The following is a 27,964-nucleotide window of genomic DNA, read 5'->3' as shown; positions in this document are numbered from 1 at the left end:
CTCTCAGTTGTTGAAAAAAGTCTTCTACAACCAAGTCGCAGAACCTAAGTAACAACAATAATAATAATTTCCGCAACAATGTTTAGCTTTTGAGTTTTAAGCGCGCATTTTATGAATTGGTAGGACACTGAAGGTAAGACAAACTGGTCGTTTGAATCGCTTCATTACACATTAGCCTCTGACTTATCCGTGTTCATTACAAAAGTGTGTAAGTTTAAGATTTTCTGGTTTTCATGGGGTGGCTCACTGTTGCGAGAGTCCAGTTTCCTGGGGTTTTTTGTTATCCAAACGTGTTAATTCCATAAAATTAAGGGATCACTTAACAAAATCAAGGTTCTTGAGCGTGGAGCGCAATAGGAAAATATCGGTCGGATGTGAAGGAAGCCTATCTTTAAGTTCGATCACATTGACTTAAATGTTGCTTTATTGATTCATGTTATGTGGTCCTAAATGTATATACATTTAGGATTACGTAACGAGAATATATTTATTAGATTGTTTATAAATGCTAAAGATGATGTGACATGATGTTTCTATTACACAAAATTTGGTGTGGATTGTAACTCATGCTATACACTTGGGAGTTATTCGGTTTTGAATTACAGCCCGGCTTGGATGGGATTCGAAAATATCTTGTACTCTAACTAGCGCACCTACTACCTTTTCAACAACTAATGTACATGTTAATTATCATTGTAGTTACACTAATTTTAACAGTAAATTTGGGTAATGTCATTGAGCGTTAGATAGTTGCCGGAAATCGTGTGACTTGTTCCATATATTTAATTAAATAATTGACATCCGTAGTGCGTTTTGAAAAGAATTCGCGTTTCTTGTGTCTTCTATGTGCATGGTGTGCAGTTGACAATGTTAGGGACTGGGTTATAGGAAGAGATGCTAGTACACTTCATTCAATCAGGTTTGTGGTTTTCTTGAGATTTACTAATGGGCTTTCAATAATTTTAATATGTATAATCTGTTAGGTATGTATCCAGTGCTAATAACATGTTGACCAATTCGGAGGATCATTTTGTTTGTTGTAGGTACTTATTCTTGATTAGGCCATCATTTCTGAATTATCATAAATCTGTTTAGATAAAAAGACGGGTTATTGGTTGTGAGTCGCATGCTGAATATGTTAAAAAAGAATCATTTTCTATGAGAACTAGGAAGGCAGACATATGAAGTTTGTGTGTTAATTTTTATTGACGATAGGTGTGATGTATATGTTCTTTGTGGACTAAGTTGTTGGTTTCTGCCAGCAGTTTGGGATACAGTTCATAAGAACGAGACGGTGCCAGCCATCAAAGCAATTTACTGGTGGCTTAAGGATACAAGTAACTTATGCCACATCCGGAGTTTGAAAAAGCCACCAGATCAATAATAATCTACAGAAATTAATCGTACTTACGTCTTGTTTAACTTGGGTACCCAAATGAGCTCGGGGATACTGATGTAGTCATGTCACGTAAAATGTATGAGAATAAATGCAGCATTCACCACGGTTATTTTACAAACCCTTCAGACATTACTGCAGGCTATTCAGCCATAACGTACAACTCGACAGGGATGTGTGTTGATCAAAGTTGCAATACATCGGTACTGCAAGCATTTATTGAAAAAGATAGTACCAGACCACTGGGTTGTACATAAAGCAAGTGCTTACTCCACTCTTAAATTATTTAGGGCCTGTTATTTAGGTATGTCGACTAATCACCGCGATTTGCATCACAATTACTCCTATTATACGTCATATCTGAAGACAAATCCATTGACAGGATCAGCTGCTCAGTTATATAGAATTATAAAAGTTATGGTTAAGTTCACTTATAAGTTAGGAGACTGGAAAGCCAATTAACATTTATCCACACTAGCTCACTATATTTGTCTGAAGCTTATGCATTTTTCACTGTAATCTTATCTGAACAAAGCTTTCAGTACCTGTCATTTTAACTGTTCTACAATCGCGTTTTTGTTTAGTTTTGTTTCAGATCGTGGTCGTCTTGTTTTCGAAATATTACTTTTTATCTTGGTGATTATTGAAAGAATCACGAACAAAATAAAGGAGGGAATTATTGTAACGCTAAAAACGGTAGGAGAATTTAGATATTTTTTGATCGGAAAAGTGTCACTTTGATCCACGATAACTGTTCAGTTCCTGCTATTCGGTTGTGTCAGTGCAGTTGAAGCCTAACTTTATCTCGTCGGGACATTCACTCATACAACCATTCCAGCCAGCAGATCAGGTTGTACTCTACGGCGCTTCAATCCTGAAAATGGCCAGCGAAGACAGTAAGACATTTGTAAATAAAGAATTTCTTACAGGCGTTGTTGAAGGTATGTTGTACATTATGTTCTATCTAATTTACACTTAGGGTTTTATGGTCGACCTTGGACATATCCTCAACGGAAAGAACTGTTTCGGAGGATGAATCAAATGGGGATGAATGCTTACCTATATGCTCCTAAGGATGATATAAAACACAGACAGTCATGGAGGGATTTGTACACTCCAGAGGAAGAGCAGCAACTTCAGTTTTTGATCACTGAGTCAACTGAAGCTGGAGTACTTTTTATTTTCGCTATATCACCGGGCTTAGATGTAACGTTCTCTAGTGCTAAAGAAGTAGATATTTTAAAGAAAAAAGTTGATCAAGTAAGCGTATACACAGTTGGTTTATTCATAAAGATTGAGTGCCTTCAAAATGTTGTCCGAACACAGAATCATGGTTTTCCACTAATTACAGAAAATTTAATCAGTCTAGGTACTTAGATACTCAAGGTGATGTAATTAGAGCTGTTTATTCTGACAAGTAGACTTCGAGAGCGTTTAGGAAATTTTTAAGGTCACTGCCTCAAATATTTAGTGTTTATCTACCCCACCTATTTTCATCTAGATGGGTGGATGACTTTTCTAACTCCTCAATAACTGGTTCCAAATCTCATTGTATCAATCCGTACGTGGGAATTGAGTTGCAAAATAGTTTATTAACCAATCTATTTAGATGACATATTGGATATCTTGCGCTTTCTGTTTTGTGTTATCAAGGACTTCTCTTTAGAGTTATTACTAACATTCAGCGATTCCCTTAACTATTGGCTGCTCTTACGAATGCTACTCGCACTGTAGCTGAGATGTTTATCTGCTTTCTTGAAACCTGCGTACAACTTCCTATTCACTTTAACCTGCTGAATGATCACCAGGGGATCTTTTACAAAAATATGGTTCCAGTTATCTTTTTTCGTCCCTCAAATATTAGTCTATGTTAACGGCATCAGAGCTAATCAGTGATAGGAAATATTAAGCACTAGTCAGAGTTGTTATCCTGTTCCCTAAAATCTACAGACGTTAGTGTTACTTTTATCCCTTTCTCACGGATTCTCTAGTTTGTTTTGCTAACAAATTATAGTATATCTACAAACAAACTTGTGCGAATGAATCCCGAACTATGTAAATACTGCAACTTCAAACCAAGAAAAAAAGAAGTCGTTTTTTTAATCTGTTGGTGGTATTTTAGAAACATTAAAGTATTCATTTATGAAAAAATGCCCATTTTTAAATTATTAGTGATTGTCTCTGATCTGTCTCGGTGTATTTTGAAGTTGATTAATATTGATTACAAAACATCTCTCCTTTATATATATATATATATATATATATATATATATATATATATATATATATATATATATATATATATATATATATACTCATTATGAGTTCCATTAAAATTTGCTGAAGTTATCCCTAAAAATTGTCTCTAGCTAATGTGATCAAGCGCGCTAAGATATATGCACATTCTAGAACCGTAGTTCAATATGCTGATAGTTTATCTCGATTACTGTCTTCTGAATCGTTCGTTCTTAATTTCTACAAACTTTGACAATAAGCATGTAAATTGTCTGAAGTGATGGTAAAGATTTATGGCTCAGATAGATGCTTTTTTAGTGTTGCACTTTTTTAATCGGATGGTTTAATTGGGTATTTTTCGTTGTTGTGGTCGACATTATCATTGCTTTTTATTATTAGTCCTACTATTTATTCCTAATTATTAAAGGCTCACTTCTGTGTGAATTAGGCACTGATAATGTTGTCTAGAACGGCATTGAAAGCCTGAGAGTTAGGCCACCCAAGTCAAAGAATACAACACCACCATATTTGTTAATCAACTGCTTTTGTCGGTACTAAACGTCAGTAAGTCATGTTTGGGTCTATTTATTATGTGGACTTTTTAAAATTATGACTGGTCTTTAGCTATGTGCTTGAAATTTTGATGGGGGTTCGTAGGATGATTATGAAGTATGGTTAGGGGTTTTAGATGACGCGACAAAATAGGTCACAGTGGCCCAAATGTAACTGCTTTTTGCTTTACTTTAGTTATTGAGTATAGTAATATTTAACACTTCTCCTGGATTTCAATTTTTCATGAGACTGATATTTTTTACATATAGTTTTCCACAGCAATTATTATTTCAAATTCCTAGCTTTTCGTTCTACTGATTCTTCTTTACTGTATCGTGACGTTTGTTAGTTTTTATTCTTACCAGATCGTTGGCTGTGTTTGTCAGTAACGTTTTAGGTTTTTTTGATAACCCGTATATACGCATCATATATAATATCGATGTTTCAGGTTTCAAAACTTGGTTGTCGTGCATTTGCCCTTCTTTTTGATGATATTGAACCGCGCCTATGTCCTGCAGATCGAGAGGTATTTAACTCATCAGCCCGTGCTCAGGTTATGTTCGCGAATGAAATTTACAATCATTTAGGATGTCCAGATGTCTTTTTATTCTGTCCAACAGAGTACAGTGCAAGTTTAGCAGTACCTAATATTAATAAGTCAGAATATCTAGCGACAGTCGCTTCCTGTTTAGCACCAGGTAATATATTTGTAACTTGCTCTTTTCTAAAATTTCGTCTTATGAATTCATAAGTTTCTTATTTACATCTATTATCGTTTCTAGTTTAAGCTCATTTCACCACAGAGCGTAAATGAACATTGGTTGCACTCACAAGACGTCATTAAAATGTTAGATACTGTCTCTTTCAGTTTTGGTAAGCGTCTCTCATATAAACGCTGGATTTCCTCAGAATTTTTAACGCTTTTTGTCCCTTGTCGGCTTATTCTGGAAAACCAGGAGTTCAGGAGTCAGCCTAGGTAAAGATAAACACCTATTAGTCGTAGAGTGCTACAGAACTGTAATCAGTGGATATACTTGTTGCGCAATAAACTCAGGGTAGTCGCAACAAAAACCTCGTGTCAGTAAAACAGTTTGTGGTTGACGGTGTGACAATTAGTAATTTTCAAAGACGTGCTGAACGACTGGGTAAGGTGCCTCAGCGGACAATTCGACTGATTCATTGTCGCAGAAACTCCGATCAGATTTGTCTAATGTTTCAAGTGCATGATTTTGTTAGAAACTCAATCATTGACCCAAAATTTTCAGATAAAATAGTGTTTGATCAAGATGCTGACGAAACAGTCTTTTAAATACCTTGAGTAATAACGTAATAATTTTTCAAACTAGTTTTTCTCCCAACTGCGGAATTTTACCCCAGGGCTGATTTGTGTCAGTACCTATTTTAATCATATAAAGTAAACTAGTGGTGTGTTGAACATTATCCTTAGTGATTTAGTAGCTGACTTGATCTGAGCACGAAATTAAAGTGCTCGATTGGCTTTTACGCACTTGGGCTATATATGGCGTTGGCAAGCTATCCGTTTGTCTATTAAAACGTCCGCTGTGTTTTACTTTGTGATTGTAATTTTGTTGATTATTTCTTGCTTTTTCTGTAAATCCATTTAAATTCTCACCAAAAATTTGAATATATGGTTGTATGTGCAGTATTCGGATTAAAAGTTTCATTAAAATTGATGATTCCACTAAATCTTGTTCGTTATATATATATATATATATTCGCGTTTGGAAATACTTTGCTATTCAATCTTAGTATAGATGTACAGTTTTATTTGCAAAATTGTTTTCTTCACCTTTCCGGTAATTTATTTTAGATATCAGTCAGTCAGTCAGCTACAACGTAGGACCAGGCACATACATGCACTGATCCAAACTGCCACATTTCTTAGCACAACAAGGTGAACACCAAGTTCATAGGAGTAGTCATTTCAATGGTAGTAATGTATAAAAGAAAGATTGTGTATAAGGATATAGTACAGGAAGAAAGAATTAGTTAGTGGAAAGAAAGATATAAAGCAATTTTAATCTAATAGTTTAAGGGAAGATAGAGAGTGTATACACCGATGCCATGGTGATCGATTCTGAGTCATGTCACCCAGAGTCTCCAACCACTGGTTACGACAGTCACGCGGACCCCATCAAAATACTCTGCATCTACCAACATGGCTAAGACTAGAAGTTAGTGACTTCAAGGACTGATGCCACGTTTTGGTTTGGCCGCCCCTAAGTTCCCTTCAGCCGTCTCCCACATTAATCGGCTTTGCGCGTCGTGGTAATCGGTGTTCAGGCATACGTAACACGCGGCCCAACCATCTTAGTCGATGGAGATTTACAACCTCATGAACTGACTTATCATCATTCTCTAATACCCTGCGTCTAACCTCACTATCACTTACCCAGTGATCCCATCGGTTGTGAGCAATATTTCTAAGGCATCTGTGGTCAGATACTAGTAGCTTACGAGTATCTTCTACACTTAATGGCCACATTTCCCAGTCATAAAGTAGAACTAAACGAACTGCTGTACAGTATACTCGTCCCTTAAATGATAGACGGATATCTCGCCTTCACCATAGGTGACGTAAGTTGTCAAAAGCCCAACGAGCTTTTCGAATCCGTGCAGAGATTTCGTCGGACACCAACCCATTAGGGCTGATCAGACTTCCAAGATAAGTGAGGTTGTCACCTCGTTCGACTACTTCACTCCCTATCCTTAGTTCAGGTGTTGACCCAGACCAGTCCTGGAGCAACGACTTGGATTTAGAAGGGGGAAAAGCGCATCCCAAACATTCTAGCATTGTTGCTCAGTGCTACCAGAAGACTGTATTTTATCAGCGTTTTCACCAAACAGAACTGTGTCATCTGCGTATTCTAAGTCGATAAGTGGACCTTCTGGTAGGAGACCAATGCCCGAGAATTCAGTGAACGAGAACGTTGTTTCCATCAGTATGTCTACGGTGAAGTTGAACAAAAATGGAGATAGTGGACGGCCTCGTTGGACACCGCTTGAGGTTACAAGATTAGATTATAGTTCGCCATAAGCTTTGGCTCGACTAATAGTGTTCGAGTAAAGTGCCTTCACAAGGTCTACGTACTTCTGAGGTACATCTTTCAATGACAGACATTGCTGCAGAACCTCTCGGTCTACAGAATCAAATACTGCTTTTAAACCAAGAAAAACTATCATTTCCGGACGCCGATAAGCATGCCTGTGTTCTAGAACCTGACGAATGGTGAATATGTGGTCGATGCAGTCACGACCAGGTCTGAAGCTAGCCTGATTTTCCCTTGTTTGCAGTTCACAAGTCTTAGGCGTCCGATAATTATTGAGGCTAGTATTTTAGATGCCATGTTAGTCAAGCTAATCCCTATACGGTTATCACAGGATGATTTTGACTCTTTCTTATATATTGGGACAATAAGTGATTGTGACCAGTCAGATGGAATAACGTCCAACTCCCAGATTTTAGCTAAAATATTAGTCAACCTAATCGCTAAAATTGGACCACCATCCTTAAAGACCTCTGGAGCCAATCCATCTGGACCAGCTGCTCTTCCTCGTGTCAGATTAGCTATAGCTTTCTGAACTTCAGCTATCGTCAGGGGACCTACTTCAATGTTCCATTTAGGCTATCCGGGAATGGTGGGTAGTTGTAGAGTAGCTGAAGGCCAGCTGAATTGCTCCTTAAAATGTTACGCCCATCGTTCTAAACGTCTGGATTGGGAGCAAATAAGATTGTCGTCTTTTTCCGAAATAGTCTCACTTACACTTGATTTGTTAATTCCAGTTTCTTTTATTAGTCCGTTGAGCTGTCTTGCGTTACATACAGCCTCTGCCTTTTCCATCTCTTTTGCTTCGGTTGCCCACCAATGCACACAGTCGTTCATTAGACTTTTGTTTAACCTATATCTGACTTGTTTTCGTTATTCATCGTGTTCAGAGCCTGATGGGATGAGTTTACGAGAATCTATCAGTTCAATAGACTTAGTAGAAATCCATTGGTTTTTTGTAACCTTTTGATTCAAACTACTATTAGATGTCACTGCTATTTTCACAGCTGTTCGTACATCTTCCCAAGCAACATCTGGATCAGCCTTGTTTTCAGAACTGCCTAAGTGTGACCTCAGTTGTTCCTGTAATATACTTTTGGTTTATTCATTGCTGAGTTCAATTCTAAAGGGTCTTCTTAGTGTGGTTTTTCTGCGTCCAGTAAGGCACAGGCAAATGTGTGCTCGTACTACAGCATCATCAGAGTCTAAACATGTACTCCAAAACGAGCTGAAGTCTTCTATCAAGCATCTCCAACGATGGTTGATGACAATATGGTCTATTTGAGTCCACTGTTGGTTTGGTGAAGAAGGTCGCCATGTTAGACGATGTCTCTCCTTATGCTTAAAATTTGTGTTTGCTAAAAATAAACTATTGTCTGAGCACAGTTGCAACAGATCACCATTATCTGTTCGTTGTGCTGGAATACTAAAATACCCACCTAAATGCCTTTCTGTTTGGTTTAAACTACCTATCTGGGCATTAAAGTCACCTGCTACGAGTACTATGTCTGAACGTTTAGCTTTCTGAAGAAGTTCAGAGAGCTTTCTGTAAAATTCATCTTTCACTTCATCTGAGCTGCAGTCGGTGAGAGCGTAGGCAGAAACGACGATAAGGCAATGATGTTTGTCCCTATCCTTCCGAGTTCTTATGGAGCTGTTTAGCCGAACAGCACATAGGCGACTGTTATTGTAGATGACAGTAAAAGTTAGGTATTATTTTTTGTCTGAATTTCATTACTATTTCGAAAAAAGCAACTATGATCTGACAGTATGTCTTCGATATGAAAATATGGGCAAAATAACATTCTTATATATGTAGTTAGTAAATTCTCAAAGTTAATGTTTTTTCTTTTAATTAATGCCTAAAAATTGACTTAAGGTATCGCTGTAATCTGGACCGGTCCGCTTGTAGTATCTAAACGAATTTTAACTAAGGAGCTGAAGGAATTATCTACTTTACTACAACATCCTATCGTTTTATGGGACAATCTACATGCTAATGATTATGACCAGCGTCGCGTATTTATAGGACCGTACAGTGGTCGACCCTTAGCTTTACGTCGCCAAGGCTTGCTTAGAGGAGTGCTGACCAATCCGAATTGTGAATTTGAAGCAAACTATGTGGCGTTTCATACTCTTGCACAATGGTCGAGGTAAATTGCAACTTGGTTTTTGTAATTTATCTGCATTAGGAAATGTATTATAACAGTTGTCTGTATCAGTAATTTAAACAGTAAACTCCCGTTTACACAGTCACGTATTAAGATTTGGACTGTTCTTACTCGATCAAAAGATCAAATTTAAAAAAAGGTTATTCATTTTCAAATGTGCTTATTAATTCTCAATATTAGCGCAACTATTTTCTTAAACTCTGTGTTGAATGTAATTCACGTAGAACGCACTCCTGACTTTTATTGGAATTGTAATGTAAAAGTTGATTATCTCGGCTTTACTTCTGCTGATATACCACTGAAATACACATCCTGCTTGTTCTCGATATCCTTACGTTCGTTTTTATGTAGAAGGCGGCGGTTATACTGTTTTTAAACGTAAGGAGAAACGGAAAAGTTACATATTACCGATCATATGGTTTTTTCGTAGTCTGTTTTAATTAAGCAATATTAAAAGTAAGTGCTATTCACTTTTTAATCTAGACAAGCTGGTAGCAAACATATAATACAATCAACTGATACAGAAATGCTATGTACAAGTGAGGATTTTGAATCTAATGCTTCTGATGATAACGAAGTGATTGATGATGGTATCGATGATCAAAAGTCAGGTGATATTAATGAACACCCGTCTGTCTGTCAGGATGACTGTGTAAGTAGAAAACGACAATATGCATCTGTTTACAGACCTCGTGAGGCTCTCCGTATAGCTTTACGAGACTGGCTTGCATTAATGCTTCAGGTTAGTTTATATGCACACTTTCTACTGTATAATTTTTCTGAGTTTTGCCTCAGATGTAAATCTAATTTGATCTATACAATACACCGGACTGTTGTTTAGAGTTTAAATACCTACTCAATGCCACTAGTCTTTGCACATTAGGTGTGACTTGCAGTCTAATTCACTAAACTTCACATAGTTATTGTCCCATGTAATCGCTTACAGTTTGTATGTGTATCAGTTAATGTTTCTTATCCATTGCAAATTTAATACAGTAATTGAAAAGTTATTTTGGTGCCCATCGAAATTTTATTCGCTTCATACGCGTACTTTTCAGTTGGTTAACTTCTTGATCGAATTCAGGTACGTTTATGTTATAACTTATGGCCTTGTACCCTTATCCATATATGACGTCATGATACCGCCAATTAGAGAACAGTGATTTATCGGCCGGACCAATGACACATAAAATCCGTACGAGCAGTCGAAAGTCTTTATCGGTCCCTCTTCCTGCCTAACCTTGACTGTTAAGTCCAGAACACCAACCTCAGCCTCCGTGATATGAATCATGTATTTCGAACATACTGGGTTCATATACAAACCAAACAGACTACATCGTGCCATAAAATAGGAAATAACATTTGTACACGTTCTAGCCAAAAGTGGCTGTGAATGTGGGAGACTGTAATTAATATAGTGGGCATAACTCAAGAACGGTAAACCGTATAATAATAGTCTATGTGTCAAAATAAAGCTTATAATAAGAGGAACATGAATATGCATAGTTTAGCTACTTAACAACTATACAATAAAAATATATGTATCGTATTGGTTCATAAATAGTTCTCAAAAGTTACCATTCATAATTCTCGTCGGAATATAACAGTTTACCAATTGCAGACTGGACAGTGACCATTGTTTGAAGGTACTAACAACTGGTTTTTTGTTAGATTACTTACTTACACTTGTCTCCAAGAACGACGTCTGATTTTCAGAGGGTGAGGCCCGACTTGCTTACTTTACTTATTTACTTGCTTACGCCTGTTACTCCCAATAGAGGATAGGCTGCCGACCAGCATTCTCCAACCCACTCTATTCTGGACCTTCTTTTCGAGTTCTATCCAATTGTTATTCATTCTTCTCATGTCTGTCTTGATTTCTCGGCGTAATGTGTTCTTTGATCTTCCTCTTCTCCTTTTTGCCTTGAGGATTCTATTTGAGGGCTTGTCTTGTAACGCAGTTAGGTGCTTTCTTCAATGTGTGTCCTATGCACTTCCAGCACTTCATCCTGATTGGTTCCTCTGCTGAGCGTGGAGCCCCTCCGGGGGCCACTGCCGGCCCCAAACCCGGATGAAGGAGGAGGGTTGGGCATGGGGTTAGTGACCCCATCCTGTGGAAAACTAACTCGCTAAAAAACGCTAATCAGAAAAAAAACCGGCTGGACTTGCTACTCCATCAATAAAGAACTTTTTTAGAGATTAATGAAATGCTTGCTAACTTTTCGCATAATTTGAAGTAATAGTAATATGTAGTCTGCTGTTTTCGAACTTAATTAATTGTAAATTCTGATCCATTTGTCAGTTTTTATAAACAGAAATTCTGACATCGATTTAGATATCATCTTTAGTGCGTCCTCACAAACAGTATCTTGTTCTTAAAATTGTTAATCGTAAACTGATATGGGATTTACTTTACACATGTACAATAGTGGGTTTAATATTACACATGTTTAGGATTATCGATAAGTTTCCAGAGCGTTTCTTATCATTTGACGTTTGATAACGTTTTTAGCTCTGTTGATACTTTTAATGTTTTTTTACCACCGTCTTCAATTACTAAGGTATAACTCTAAATTTTCATTTAAAGGTTGGTGCTTCAAAACCTAGCACGGCTATAGGTACTCCTACACCTATGGATACAGATAATCTTGAAACTGGTCAAAACGAAGCTCCCATGCAGGTAAATTGAACGTTGTCAATTGGTTATTTTTCTCTTAAAATATCTTAATTCAAATTCATTATCTTGAAATGTCATGTGTTGTTTTTCTGGTTTTCTTGGTTACATTATCTTGCTTTAATCAGTGTAACATAAAAAAGTTTCTTTTATATATGCAGGTTACAAATTTACTGTATCTCCCTCTTATCTCTCAGAAATCCTACCGTTGTTCATCAACTTACAGGTTTTTGAAATCTCTGTTACTCAGCGAAGATTCGGAACATTATATAGACTCCTATACGGCCCAGTGTTTTTGGTTTGTCTGTATCAAAACAGTCTCTCAATAAGCACTGGAAAAGTACTCAACAGTTTAGAGATATATCAGTGTTGTTTGTTGTTTCTTTATTTTTAGCTGGTAGTAAGAGAATCTTGTCTAGTTCTAAAATTTGCATATCTTTACAAGAGATAATCATTTACGCTTAGCTGATTCAGTCGATCTAGTTGCTCATTTCTTCTTATCTGTATTTTCTGTTTGAAATACACTTGTATGTGTAGATTATGGATTGTGATGTAATCGCGCTTTGCTTCACAGTACTGGATATAGCTTATCCTTTAGATTTATTTAGCACGGCGGTATACGATGTAAGAATTCAAGTGAGTACTAGGTAATAATTAGGATAGTTTGTGGAGTATCAAAGATGATGTTACACTTTTAATGAATGAACATAAATATATCAATACCAAATGATCATGTGTACAATGATGTCTGTTGATTTTGAACAATAGTTACAATCTCCTAACTAATTAAATACAAGATCAAAACTATTTTTAACAACTTTCCTTTCATGGATTGTCATTTTTTGCTAAGAATATATACAACTTGCCATATGAGAGCTTCTGATTCTTGTTAAAACTATAAAATTTGTTTCATAATATAACTTAGTTTTGTTGATGTGTGCAGTTCAAAGGGATTCGACTTTGGTTCGGTTTGAACGAGTAACATAATGTAGTGCGGTTACTTATGAAAGTTAGCGAAGACTCATATCTCGTATCTTAGAAAGCTGTAAACTCACTTGATGTTCTGTGTATGTCAAATTTGCCGTCTTATTTCCGTGAATTTATCTCCTCTATATACATTCACTAGTTTGAATGGTCATGTGAAAATAGTTACAGTAGACGTGTAATGAACGAACATACAGGTGGGGGTAATTAATGTATTTTAATACAAAATTACACAGTATCTTGGTAAAATATAAGATCCATATATAAAATACTTCATTTGCAGATATTCCATCAATTGTTCTTTACATTTTCTGTGATCATTCTAATTTACAATTTATTCCTATTTTCATTTCTGTTTTCTTCAATTCGATCTTCTTAGCTTTCTGCTGCTATGCGTCTCACCCCTTATTGGTGTTAAATACTACTTATGTCTGTCGACATAAGTAGCATGCACCACACTCGTCTTCCCTTTAAAAATGGTCGTTCTTGAGGTTGTTCTGCTCTCCGTGCCACTTCTTTACTGCAGTCTGTGCCACACTGACTTTCGTAACTCTATCGACATAATTAGCATACAGATGTGCAGTTAGATAAACCAGTCTCCGAATTTCTTGACAATATCCATCTTGAAGGAGACAAAAGACTAATATCACATATGCTGTTCATATCATTTTGATTGTATTTGCCCAACTAGTCTCATGCAAGTGATTAATCAGGATCATCAGTCGATTCTAACGTTAAGTGTTTTATATTGTATTATTAAGTTGAACAGTGATACCACTATCAAATAATGTTTTCCAATAAGATGTTTTCAAATCTATACAGGTATTCATTGCCGTGTAAATTCCATGTAATATTTGCTTTAATTGATAATTATTAGGTTGAATCCACCCCTTCCAATGTCGTCATGACTTCTGATAATAATTCTTCTGAAACCCCTATTTCAGGTTAGTCAATCAAATTTGTTGACAACATAAAGCGTATATTACCAATACAACGTAAATATTTGTTTACAATCGATTTAAAATCAACATTATAACAGTTCAAATAGATTTATTAATTGTTGGTTTACTCAATTAACAGTTCTCGAATATTTATTATGAATAATAATATGATAAAGAGAGTAAAATCATGATCTCGTTATCTTTTGAGTGTTATTACTCAATCTGTAAAGTAATTGAGGCCGTAGTCCAGATGGAGCTAGTTCAAATATTCCCATGACCCAGGATTTCTAAGATAATTTTAATTATCACCTGTGTATATAATTAGCGCCTTATAGAAATGGAGGTTGTATTGAAATACCATTGAATATTCACATTTTTATTTTATGAAGAAAGGTATCACAAATCTAAGATTTTCGATCTTTAATCTGACGAATCCCCGTTGCGAAAATCGAATCATTCAGTTATCACAGGAAACCTATTCCATCAGTAACTGGTGTCATTCACTAGCCAGTGTACTTAAATCTAAGTAATGCTTTTTATAGAGAGGTTAATTGTATGGATTTAGCTACCTCCAAACTGAAGTAAATGAAACAGATGTGTTAAGCCTATGACCACCAATTACTGAAAATCAAGCCCTTTAGCTATCGAGATATCGCTCTAATTAGAAATAATGTTGTGTCTTAATTGTCTCACAACAGTAACCCAAATCGATTTACATAGGTTGGTGATATGTTTTTTAACCAGACTATTGTATACCTTACGTCCTTGACCAGGTTATTGAAACAAATCACATAGAGAAAGTAAATAGATTGACTAATCTAGTAAACTGAAGATTACTATTTTGTTATATCGTGTTTTGACCTTCTAGCTACTATGTCGTCAGTATGATTTTAATTATGTCAAATAAATCTGTGTCACCCATGCAGTACAATTTCAGTTAATCAAACCAGTCGAGTGTTTATCTAACCACATGATTACAACCTCGGTTGTAACAATACTGTCTTTTCTAACAAAGTTAGCATTGGATCCAAACTTATGTGTAATACGAATAACTAATTCAAGTTATTACGTAGTGTATTCTAGATTCCTAATTATTCTCTGGTACTAGTCAAGGATGAATCATGTCATCATGGTACTAAAAAATTATGTATTTGCTGCATGTCTTACATTGTTTTGCATCATTAGACAAAGGGAAGTAATCATGATAAGAATAGCTTATCTTTATTTTCCTCATATTAATAATAATAATAATAATAATAATAATAATAATTATTATTATTATTATTATTATTATTATTATTAGTTTGTTTTTAGTTACTATACAGTACAATCACTTGTTATAATCTCAGCTGACATGTAATCGAAAATATATTAGCGTAAATACAGACTGATATATGTAAATTCTACTGACAAGAATTCATAAACAAACTCATCTAAAACTTGCAATTTTATTAATTTATTTTCCACCAAATTATTATTATTATTATTATTATTATTACTATTATTATTACTTTAGATATGTATCCTTCCTTAAATATGTGCTCTTATAGGTGATGTAAATTCAGTTACTGTTACCTTAGAGGATTTGGAAATGTTCGCTGATCTTTTCTATTTACCTTTCTCTCATGGACCCTCAGCTATTCGTCTACTAGAATTAGGACATTGGTTACGTGAATATTCGTATGTTTGTGGACCTAACCCATCTGATCTTGAGGTAATAGTCATCAATTATGAAGTTCAGTGTGAAGATATCTTTTTGTTCTGAAAGTAATGCTTTCATATTATACAATGTGAAGAAGCATTCCATTAATATTCATCTTACATAAGTACAGTTAGCTTTATTTCTTGCTAATCACAAGTGATAAATCAGCATGTTTCCATTTTTTGTTCTAAATAATCAAACGTTGCATTAACTAATCGAAATTTAATGATCTTCATTTCATAAGTTAATAATATCTCTCATTTGTTTTTCCTTTTGAACTTTTTTTATCTGAACGACCGAACCGTTTTAAAATCCGTGTAATTTATTTTCCAATCATCTTGGTTCTATTCTTTTCGCCTTCAGATTTAAGAATTTTATATCATCTGACATTTTAATAATATAAAGTCATGGTGATTTGATAATACGATATCTTTCCCCTTTTTCAGGTCGCGTTAGTAGAACTTCGTTTCCTTTTGTCTCGTTAAGTTGCTTACTTACGTTCGTTATACCTTGCAGAGGAGCATGTCTCTTAGGACTATCTTTCCTTAGATCACGCATGTTTGTCGACTTTGTTTCGAAAAACTGGAGTATATTGCAATGGAATTGATCAAATGATGTGGAATTAAACTTGTAACTCTAAAAATAACGAATGTAAATTCTTCAGGTTTGTAAATGCGGGTAGTTCACAGTTATGGAGATAATTACAGAATTTGATGTTATTAATACAACCAGCAACTTATGTCTTTATGTGGTTTATAATTTAAAATAATCTTAAAATCAGTGGTTGGAAACATAAACTCGCATAGCTCAGAACAGATCACAGTGACACATATACATGCACCCTTTATCTTCATTCAGATCTTCAGTTTCAGTATTTCTTCATATATATCTTTTCAATCAGTCTTTTTGAACCACATTTTCAAAATTCAGCCTTTCTTACTATCATTACTACTACAATTATCTCAACTCATTCTCTATTAATCCTGCTAATTTCATCTAGTCAATACTGATGTGGTATAGAGAATTGAGCTAACTTACATTTGTATCAAACTCTGTTGATTACAACTAGTTGAATAATTAGTAATCAACAAAATATCATGGCAGTTTCTTTATTTTTTACTTTATTTTTTACTTTTAGAAAGCAACTGAATGGAACAAAAAGTTATCAGATTATATAGATATGGTTTCTACAATTGGTCGAATACGAGATCGTATACAACGTTTACCATCTAAAAGTATCTCCTATGAACTAGTACCATATATAACCGAAGTTCATAGTGTAGTTGGAATTATCCTGGATTATTTCCGATGGTTAGGTAAGCCCTACGCTATATATATATATATATATATATATATATATATATATATATATATATATATATATATATATATATATATATATATATATATATATATATATATTATACTATATTAACGGTCTGATCAAATAACACTAGTCAGAGTACTTTCCAAATTTACAACCAGGGATTTAAATGGTTTCGCTTTGTTTATTGTTGTCTAAAAACATTCGGAACGTATACATTCAACCATAATCCATATTCAATATAATCGTAGAATGAACACTAATGTTTTTGGTGGAATATGTATTCTTTATTTGTATTAGTCTGAAATTATGACCATAATAAAACTGATCGCAAATTAATTCCCGTGTAAATTCCTACAAACCTATCAGTTGTGACAGTAAAAACTTTTCTACTGATTGTTTCGAATTGTATTTGTTAGTTTATTTCATGAATATAACCTTTCCAAGTCTCCACATATAGTTTAGTTATTCTTCTGAAGTATTATTGCTCTTAACATTTCAAGGAAAATATTGTCTTAAACCGAGTAATTCTCCGCCCTCGGGTTCATTTATAAGTTCTATTCAATGAAACGACCAAAGTTTTCGGTGTTTTGTTCTCTGAGCTGGATGGACATCATCAGCACAAACTTCAGGTAGAAGTAAAGTTTTCTTACAATATTGTTTCATCTATTAACCTGAGCTCCCAGATATTTAGCATAACTAGTGTTTTTCTTAATATTTTACAGAAACTGGAGTCATGGCTTTTCGTAGCATGTCTCATTTAAAGCGGCTTTTAACATGTAAGTTTTTATAGGTTTGCTACTGTTTATACATATTGAATGCCAGTAGTTTAGTAATTAATACAAGATTTTCTTGAACCTGATCCCGTATAGGATTGCACCGTTGTGAAATCCTAGACTATTATCAAACGTTTATTTATTTCTATTTTCCATTAATTCTCAGTTTGATTAAACATCATGATCTAAATTATCTTAGAAAAAAGTTATCATTTATTGTTGTGGTTGTAGCGAATAGTAGCTGGTATATACATGATTACGCATGAAAATGGGGGACGTGTTATTGATTTACAGTAGCTTAGGCTTCAAACTAGAGGACAGCTGTTTATTATTAGTTCCAAGGGTAAACTATAGTGGAAATCACTTGTTAGAGAAGGGAAGCGTCTTGAAAGAGCTCATTTTTGTTTCCAAGTATTTGTCTTCTGTTTAAGTCAAAGTGGGGTACTTTGCGTAATTCCTATGTACCACCTCTAGGCTTAACATCATTTTAATGTAAATAAACGGTGTATGTATATTTTGGGCTTCCTTGACAATGATGCTGTTCGGTGTACGGCTGTTTGTTTGTTCTTTGCGGATCAATATTTTATCCTGTTTCATTTTGTATTTCATGAGAACTAAAAGAATTTGCGTTATTCTTATTTAAAATCTTCCATTTCTTAAAATTTTAGGGTTTTCGCCTGGTTACCGTGATATGGTAACATCTGGTGATCAAGAACCATGGACATTTCGTGGTGGATTGATAACAGAACTTCAGGTAAATAAAATCATACTTTTCAGCTAGCTTTTATCCAGTTGAGTGGTTGGAGTTAGTTGACAAGAAACTCTGGATTTAGGCTTTATAGTAGTTAGCACTCGTTACCAAGGGGTACCTGCAATCATGAGGGTACTGGTGCCCCTAGTGGTTTCGAACCCACGTCACCCAAATTCATAGTCTAAGACATTAACATTGAGCTATTTTAAGATCGATTGACCTCATGTAGGACTGAAATATCTATGATTCGGTAATCACTATGTGGCGACCGCCGTTATATTTGTTGGGCTCTTGACTGCTAACGAAATTCTATCGATCAAGATTAAATGTGACCACTAGTATAAGTGACTCAACATCGGGTGCATTATTTTGATATGTAGGTCACATTGCAACTTCATCTATAAAATTCGGTCAGAACTAAATTACAGAGGTCAGTACTTATTGACCAATCAAGTGGAACTTTTTATCTAATATTCATACAAATTTTCTGCTAATTTATATACTTAGATGACCATTAAACTCATAGAACTATCTATACTTACATAGTTCCAAAAATTATTTACTCAGTTATGAATCGATTCGATTCATTGTTTTCAGATTTATCAACCATTAGCTTTATATTTATATAAATCATACTTTAAAAATAAACGGATCATTAAAGGTAACAAATTATTCCTTGTAAGGTTTTACACCATATATATTTTTAAGATAAAATCAGTATGAACAATTTTCTTAAATTATAAGCATGCTATTTTGTTTGTTACGATCCTTACAAGTTACATTTCTTTCAGTCTAAATTTTCAATAGTTGGTTATGTTGTAGTCTGTATGACACCATACATTTAAAGGTCTTTTGAATATGATAACTAGAGGTTTTCTTTTCCTTGTTCAGAGAATTTTACCTCTCGAATCTGCTCAAGATCTTTTCCCTGCACCAAGTCGTGCTGTCCCAGGCATGACTACCATTCCTTGTTTGAATTGGCCTGATAATGCATCAAGTGTATACACACCACTTGCGCCTTCTGTTCCCCCAATGATTCCAATTCAACCTTCAATTTTCCCAAATTTTTCAAGGTTTCCATCATATATAGTTCGACCATATAGACCTGAAGATAAATCATGTATGTATGGCTTATTCAGAAAACTACTTTTGACTCGTGTTGGTTTACCTGAAAACGCTCTTCCATTAGAATTCCAGGATTTACCAGGTGACAAGTGAGTAAATTCATATATGAAGTATTTATTTTCGAAGATAGTTTCAAGAAGATTATGTGTAATTTGGATACAACTTTCATCATTAACTAAGTAAAATTACTAAATAATTCAGTTTTCCAGGTTCGATCTTGTTTGGAGTCGTATTGTGTACACTAGTTAAAAACCCGTTCAAAGTAGAACGTATCAATTATTGAATTCTCCCTGGTTTCCATTGATTCTCCAATTTACATTAGGATACTTATATATGTGCTGAGATCACTATAATGAAATCATCATTGTGTAGTTTTTAATATTTTCAATAGATTTGGTAATGAATATTATTAAATATAATAAAACTCTATGGATTTATTGTTATGGTTATTTTATAGTAAAAAAATAGTCAAATAAACATCATTAATTTATTTCAAGGTTAATTTATAATATATAATGTAAGTGCGTAGCCCACTTATTGTTTATTAGTTTGTTAGAAATTATTATTTTGTGATTTAAATAGGCTTTAGATTGTTAACATGAAGTATCCAGTGCTGATCTATAGGTTGGATTACAGTGGTACGATGTGACCGGGCAAGTAATAGTCATAATCAGTATAGAACCTGGCCAAGTGGTAACTATTCAAGTGATCGAATTATTGACATCCACTTGCAATGAACCTAGATCAGAAGACAAAACAGTTGACCAGCTGAATAGCTTATTTATTCATTTAATAAAATAACACACTTATGTACAACATATCAAGCAAAAATAAACATACTTAAAAGTCAGTCGAAACATTAGAAATCGGGAGATACGTATTTCTTAGGTCACTTAAGTACCATTAAAATTAAGTTTCAATTGTTGGGTTAATTTTTTCTCCATCACACTACGATTTAGTTATTTTTATGAGTAAACTAAGATTAAAATCAATTTCTTGATAAATTATCGTTGATTGTAATCAGTTTGTAAATAATTGTCAGAGGTTAGTTGTACTACCAAATAAGGTCATTTGAATCACGCAAGAATGGAAACATATTGTGTCATTTAAATCTGTCAAATATTTTAGTGTGATTTTCATCATTATATCTTGGTTAGTTCAAAGCATGAACTAAATGGTTGTCTAGTATTTTAATCTAACCATTTACTAGCTACTTGATAAAACGCTTTAAAACTACAGTTTGTGAGCATTTAGAAAAAAAACTATGGGATTACCATCCTGATTAGCATTTCCAGGTCTTGTTCATGTAACATTTTAAAAAGATTGCAATCTACTAAGTATGTTTATTGTTCACTGCCTCTAAATGATCAACAGAAGTTTTTAAAAGTATTTGTTTATATAAACATAAAAGTACTGCCTATATTTAACTCGTATATGTTCCTCTTACTTCATTCGTGTTTGGTATCAACTTGTAGGTATTTACTTCCATTTCTACAACATTCACCTGAAAATTGTTTTATGGTTATGGGTCCACCCTTCCTGCAGACCTCAGTGGATTGCTCTACCTCAGTCACAAATACTGATCATTCTACCACAGGTAATTGTGTTGGCTTTGGTGTTTCAGCACCAGATGCTGTATGTTGGGCTCGTGAACGTACTACTCACTATCGAGAGTCGATGAAATTGAAATATCCACGTGATTTCCAAATTGGAGTACACAGTTTATCGCATTGTAACAAATTAGTCGTTGGAAATGGTGAGACCAACAACTCTAACTTGAACGTTGTTACTGCGACTGATGCTGCTCGATTGGAACCTCCTGTAATTTCATCTGCCCCACTTTCCCCTTTAACAGATGATCGTTCTTCAAGCATTACTCCAAATCAAAATTCTGTGGCTGTCGAAGAATTCATCAAGGTGAATAATAATAGTAATATTTTTTGCTCATTTACTATCATCTTTGTTTTTTGTTATGATTGATGTATTCAATTCCACATATTTAGTGTATAACAACTGTTTAGACCTAAAGATCTTGTTGGATTTAGTAATCATTGTACTAGTTCCATACACACAATTTACGGACTTTAAAAAATTTCGACGGATCGAATGCACGCAGTAATAATGTTTAAAACATAGTCAATTTGTTTCAACTAAGGATTATAATTTCTTTACTTAAGCTGAGTTTTCTGACATTGTAGTGCTGAGTTCCTGTATCATTATCAAATAAGTATACTGAGTTGTATGAAGTAGTCTTTTGATTCAAATTCCCATACTACTCCAACTAAAGATTTTATTTAAATGAACTAAAAAATATCCAGTGAATATTTAACTAATTTGATAATAAGTTCAAATGTATACAAAATTAGCCATGAAATATATGTTTCGTCATAATGGATATCTAAATATGTTCACTTATGATACCCAACCACTGATGACCATGGCTATACTAATTAAGATTGAAAGATAGCTACAGCTTGTCACAGTCAACTATACAAAATGTAAATTATTAACTACTTAAAGTAATAGTAACGTCTTAGTCATTTTTTTAATTTTCAGTCTATGATTTCTTCTTTCCACAATGATACATCTGAAGTTGTTGATATTGCTGCAGCTGTGAATTTACTCCCTCCTCCTGAACCACTTGGTGGATGCCTTCCCATGGAGCCACCACTATCTGGTTGTTTGGAACAATGTGAACCTAATTGTACGACTGCTCCAATCACTTCTAATATTCCTACTAATTTGTCATCTCAGTTAGAATTAAAGTCTTCTTTTCCTATTGATGAATGTGGTGCAACTATCCCAGCTTTACCTTTGCCTACACCTATTTTACCAGATACCGCTCCTCCATCTCCACCATCTGGAACTACTTGTGCACCATCATTAGTGCCTGAGACATGTTCAAGTAGTCCTGCAACAACAAATTCAGTGATAGCTCGGAATCTTATTGTTGCTGGTGGACCAGAAGCACTTCATAGTGCTTTAACAGCTCATCCCGCCATTATATGGATTGAATTTGATGATATAGGATTAAATAGTTGTGTTAATGGTCCTACACCTGCTATGCTTATTAATCACAATCTTGGATTATGTGCAGATTCACCTGAAGTGTTGTTGGATTCTGTAGCACGTCGATTATTTATTTGTTTGTTAGCGGCATTGAAAACAGTCGGCGCTCATGCAAGTTCTTAAATGATAATTTGTTATTATAAAATATGATTGATAAATTTCCTTATTTTAAACAACTATTTCTATTTCTTGTTTCTTTTGATAATTGTTTTCTTAAATAAGCATAAATTTCGGAGATATATAAACAGTATAATTTTGTAAGATATTATCACTATTCTATTTCAACTTAATCGGTAAAATTCGTTTAGTTACTAAAAGATTCTCGACAAGCATGACAGTGGTCTCAACTCAGTAATTAATCACTTGTAAATAATTTTTAACTTAAATATTTATGTAAGAAATAAACTAGATTAAATTGGATTTATTATGAAATATTCAAATCTACATTTAACAAATACTTAAAATTAAATGTTGCGTATGCCTGAACACCGTTTACAATGACGCGCAATGCTGACCAATGTCGGGGATGGTTGGAAGAAAATTAGGTGTGGCCAGACCAAAACGTGGCATCAGTCACTAAATTCTAGTTTGGGTCATGTTGGTAGATGCAGACTACTTGGTTGGGGTCCGCGTGCCTATCGTAACCAACGGTTGGAGACTCTTGGTGACATGGCTCAGAATCGATCACAATGGCGTAGGTGTATACACTCCCTGTCTTCCCTTAAGCTAAGAGGTTAAAATCGCTCCATATCTTTCTACGAACTAATTCTTTCTTCCTGTACTATATCCTTATTGCAATCTTTCTTTTATATATTAGCACCTCTGAATTAACTACTTTTATGAATCCGGTGTCCATCTTGTTGTGTTAATGAGGTATGGCAACTTAGACCGATGCATATATGTGCCTGGTCCCACGTTGTGTAGCTGACTGACTGACTAGATGTAAATTAACAAGGATTGTTTAAAACTTGAATATAATGCTGTGGTACATTTTGATTATTATTTAGTTGAGAATTCTATAGCAGAGAATTACTTTTAAAATTTTCATCTGAACCAATCAATCAGAATTGTGACTAAAGTTTTACGAGTATATCATGTGAATGGAATTGACAATCTTTTAACTAAATTATCAATGCTTATGCTTAGATCATCACATTGGTTACTTTCAAAAAACCATTTCATGTAAACTGCAAATATTTATATTTCTTAAATTGGAATAGAAAAGTTATGTTTATTTTGTAGATTCATCATTCATGTCATGTTTTCTGTTAGTTTACGAAGCTCGATTTTTTTTTATTCTACATTATATTGGTTGATAATAATGGATTACTTTACTTAGTTTTAACCCGACAACAATATTATCGATATATATAATGGAGCCTATATTATCGAGAAAAAACTAGTTGAACCAATCTAATGTACAAACAAAAACCATTAAATAACAAGAAAATGTATTTTTTTATGATTCAATAACAATGAACAATACACTTGATACGAAAGATATAAGATTGTGCTTTGTGTTGGCCACTGGTAATTACTAGAATGCAACCATGTCTAGTTGATGAGTCTTTATATGAGACAAAATCTACTTTCTGAATTTCATCGATAATCAGTATGTAATAAACAACTTTTTTATTTCGTTATTTCATTTAAGTTCTGTTAGTGGTATTATAATAGGGTTTGTTTTTTATCGTATTTCTATTTTACTACAGGGAGCACATGTACAGTTGGATACTATCAATGAACATCGGGCAGAACTTTATCGACGTTTTGGTTTTTATCCTATTCCAGCAGCTTCAAATGAACAAACAACTGTTTTAGCTCGTTTAATTTGATGAAAATCCTATTCCTCTTCCCGTTATACAATCTATGACATAGTTTTCTTGTGTGAAGTGTTCAATTATCAGTGTTGATCATGATGATATTGCTTAAATTACGTTCCTGTTCTAAATCCATATTATTAAGTGTTATCACTGTAGATTATCAATTCACACACAAACATATAGTTGTTTGTTTGTATGAATAATTCAAAGACTATTCTGCACGTTAATGAATCTTGTTTTGACTCGTACGTGCATTTCTGTTTGTATGTATGTTTGACATAGAAATATCAGTTTATTATGTTTATTTAGACAAGTGAATCTAATTTGTCCTCTTTCTCTAATCCATAATCTAATTTGTTTTTAATATCCTTTGGTTAAACAATAAAAGCACAAAAGTTAAAAAAAACGCGTATAGTTGGGTTCTTTTTCAGTGAACGTGCTTCTATATATACAGATAGCTCAGTTAATTGATAAAATAACTTTTCTACCATTTCTTCCATTGTCCTGTAATGTTGTTACATCATAACGTTTATAAGTATATTTATGCAAACAGTCAAGTTGAAAGTGATCTCTTATAAATTGAAATTACAAATTTCTTTTGATCTCTTTCAGCGTATATATACATACATAAATATATGTAGTCTTTTATTTTTAATTGTTATTTGTGCCGATATTAATGTTGCTTCCTTTGCAAGAGGCTCATTTTAATATAAATTGGATGAAAATATAATTTGTTAACCTTTTTCTTTTGCAATCTGTATAGTTTATACATAAACTCTTGAGATTATATATGCATCAGAACTGATTGTCCAAAAAACTAGAAATAATACTTTTGTCGTATACTTAATATATTAAACGCCACTGTATTACTGATCAATGAAATGACTGATGAAATTATTGAAATCACCAGGATCCTGTCAAATTAAGTCGAAGGATATATTTCATAGCTTGATGTTTATCAAAAGTATGGTTTTAACATAAAACCATTATCTCTGGATGCGTAACATCAATGTTTACATAAATTCCTGCTGGTGGAAAAGATGAATTATATATCGAAGCGAAAAATACATATACTAATCTCACATAAATTTAATCAGTTGGATGTTAATTACGTTAAATGTCCATTTTATGTTCCACAACGAATTTTATGGATAGCTGGGTCATGTAGCGCTAAGTTCTCGTCTTTCAAAAAATAACCTATTTTATCTGAATAAATACTGGGAAATGTCACGCTACGTGACACACTGAACACTACTAATATCCTGGAGACGGCAAGTTTATTATCGGTGGTAAATAAAAATTAACTTTTAAGTATATTATACAATTTCCAAACAATTAAATTTATTTACGAGCAAATATATTGTCTACCCTCACCAAATTTTGAAATATGCTCGTAAGTAACTAGTTAGCCGAACAGGATATTAACTCACACATTTCTAGATATAAAACAAACCTTGGTAAATTTCGCAACCACAGAATCCGTTGTATAGTTCTTTTCTGATTACAATCTACAGTTAGAAATAGAGGAATTGTAGATTTCCCTACTGAAAAATAGGATATCGTCAATAGTTTCACAAAAATGCATATGTTTTGATTTAGATGCATTTTTCTTGTTCTTCCGTTTAGAGTTGCATTTGTTCTATACATTGTTGTTTTGTTTCTTTATACTTGCTAATATATAGAACTCGTAACCTTGTGTGATTTTTTTATTCTAAAAAGGAATCGTGTAGTTTATTCTTGTTGATATAATTAGTATTCATACTTGAAACAACTGTGCAAAAATTCTTGATTCATACTATGTCTTGTAATTTGATTGATAAACCATTTCATAATCTCAATGTCACTAGTATATAACTGCTAATGTGAATAAAAAAGCTGAATTCGAATATTTTCATGTTTAATACATTTCTTTGTTTTTTTTCAGTGGTTTCTCTTTGATACAAAATGAAAATAGAACCCTCTTCTTATTAGGACCTAAACCTAAACTAAAATAAACATTACATTATGCCTATTCTATCACAACATATCTGTTAATTAATAAAAATACTCAGAAAAAATGTTGAATAATAGAATGATTCTTAATTGATGTAAGCTACATTACAGACTATTTCGTAGTTACAGAACAATGGAAAATAAGTATATTAATTTAGTGTATGTGAAATATTTTTAAGCCTATTAAATCTACAATAATTGAATACTGTATGTACATCTATTTTATTTTTAGTTCCGAATGTCATTGGTTAGTAATAATAGTACTAATATAAATGAACATCTGTTTCAAGTTATGCGAGTAAATGAATATAAAAAAAATAGTATATATTTGTAATATAACGTGAAGAAGGTTAAGTAATTAGAGAATGTAGTTGAATGATAAAAGTAGAACAAACAGTTCAGTAAACTCATAGAACGGTATCAAAAAGGAAATGAAGTGTAAATTGAAACAAAAATCTGCACAGAATGAAGTCATATATAGGAATGTACATATATGAGGAAGTCGGAGTATTTCGTTATTTTCGGTTATGTTAATTAATAATCAAAATTGAAGTCTATATTTCACATTGAACGTCATGTCTTAAAAATAATCATGTCTGTCACGAAATTCCAATTTTGAAGGAGTAGTCATCATTGACCTGAGAATTTATTTGTAATACAGGGTAAACTTAACAAATGCATTAGTTGTCTTAGAAATGTAGAACAACAATCTAGTTTATGGTAAATGAGCATTAAAATTCTTGCAATTTATTTTATGACCCGGTTATCGAATTTAGTGTGAAGTCCATAATTTCCATTTGAAAGCACGATGCTGTAATAAGAAGTACCATCATAAAGTCATGCATAGGTACGTTTCACACAAACCATTTAATCTCAAAAATGTGCCATATTTAAAGAAATTAAGCGTTATTTGACTGAAGTGCTATATTTGTAAATTTCGCACTGTGAAATTTTGTCAGAAATGCTGTCAAATAATTTAGGCTACTTATGAGTAGGTAAAGTCAATTGCTATTTATTACTCCAACTAATTTCGTAATCAGCATAAACTTTTCATCAAATGGTCGCATAATCGAATGAGAACATTTGAAAATTCCATCTGACGAAATGAAAGTTCCTTTTACTGAAGTTCAGATTCTTGTTATTCTATTTGAGTTTTGATATTTGAATGTGAGATCTAGTGTCTAAGATACCTGTTTACTTGAAATCGTGAGTTTTAATACATTAAGCATAAAAATATTTTAAACTCAGCAACGATGAGATTAAATATATCTTTTAACAATAGAGTGATGATATAAATAATACATTTTTCAAGCAAATAATTAGTCAATAAGATCTATGGTATAGATAGTATGTTATCAATTACCGAGTGGTCAATTAATGT

The 27,964-nt window shown here is 33.6% G+C and overlaps 1 protein-coding gene across 2 annotated transcripts; it reads left to right on the top strand.

Annotated features, from left to right (window-relative positions):
• The first annotated feature begins 101 nt into the window (after nucleotides 1-101).
• MGEA5_1 (Meningioma expressed antigen 5 (Hyaluronidase)) lies at nucleotides 102-27,741 on the top strand. Of its 2 annotated transcripts, XM_051209050.1 has the most exons (17): nucleotides 102-133; nucleotides 1,981-2,092; nucleotides 2,127-2,337; nucleotides 2,376-2,656; nucleotides 4,632-4,881; nucleotides 9,131-9,404; nucleotides 9,906-10,164; nucleotides 12,010-12,102; nucleotides 13,958-14,024; nucleotides 15,572-15,735; nucleotides 16,862-17,039; nucleotides 17,773-17,826; nucleotides 18,492-18,577; nucleotides 19,466-19,788; nucleotides 21,175-21,616; nucleotides 22,256-22,883; nucleotides 24,485-27,741. In XM_051209050.1, exons 3-17 carry the CDS (start codon nucleotides 2,277-2,279, stop codon nucleotides 24,601-24,603), a joined length of 3,279 nt encoding a protein of 1,092 aa, XP_051074473.1. In that variant the 5' UTR covers nucleotides 102-133; nucleotides 1,981-2,092; nucleotides 2,127-2,276; the 3' UTR covers nucleotides 24,604-27,741. The 2 variants fall into 2 exon arrangements, with proteins under 2 accessions (XP_051074473.1, XP_051074472.1); XM_051209051.1 differs by lacking the exons at nucleotides 102-133; nucleotides 1,981-2,092; nucleotides 2,127-2,337; nucleotides 2,376-2,656 and having other exon boundaries at nucleotides 3,735-9,561; nucleotides 9,603-12,102.
• Nucleotides 27,742-27,964: the final 223 nt, after the last annotated feature.

The sequence above is a fragment of the Schistosoma haematobium genome, chromosome 1 (assembly GCF_000699445.3).
Source record: "Schistosoma haematobium chromosome 1, whole genome shotgun sequence".
Taxonomy (NCBI): domain Eukaryota; kingdom Metazoa; phylum Platyhelminthes; class Trematoda; order Strigeidida; family Schistosomatidae; genus Schistosoma; species Schistosoma haematobium.
Note: the sequence above shows the minus strand (reverse complement) of the source record. Positions and strands in the feature narration are given on the sequence as shown.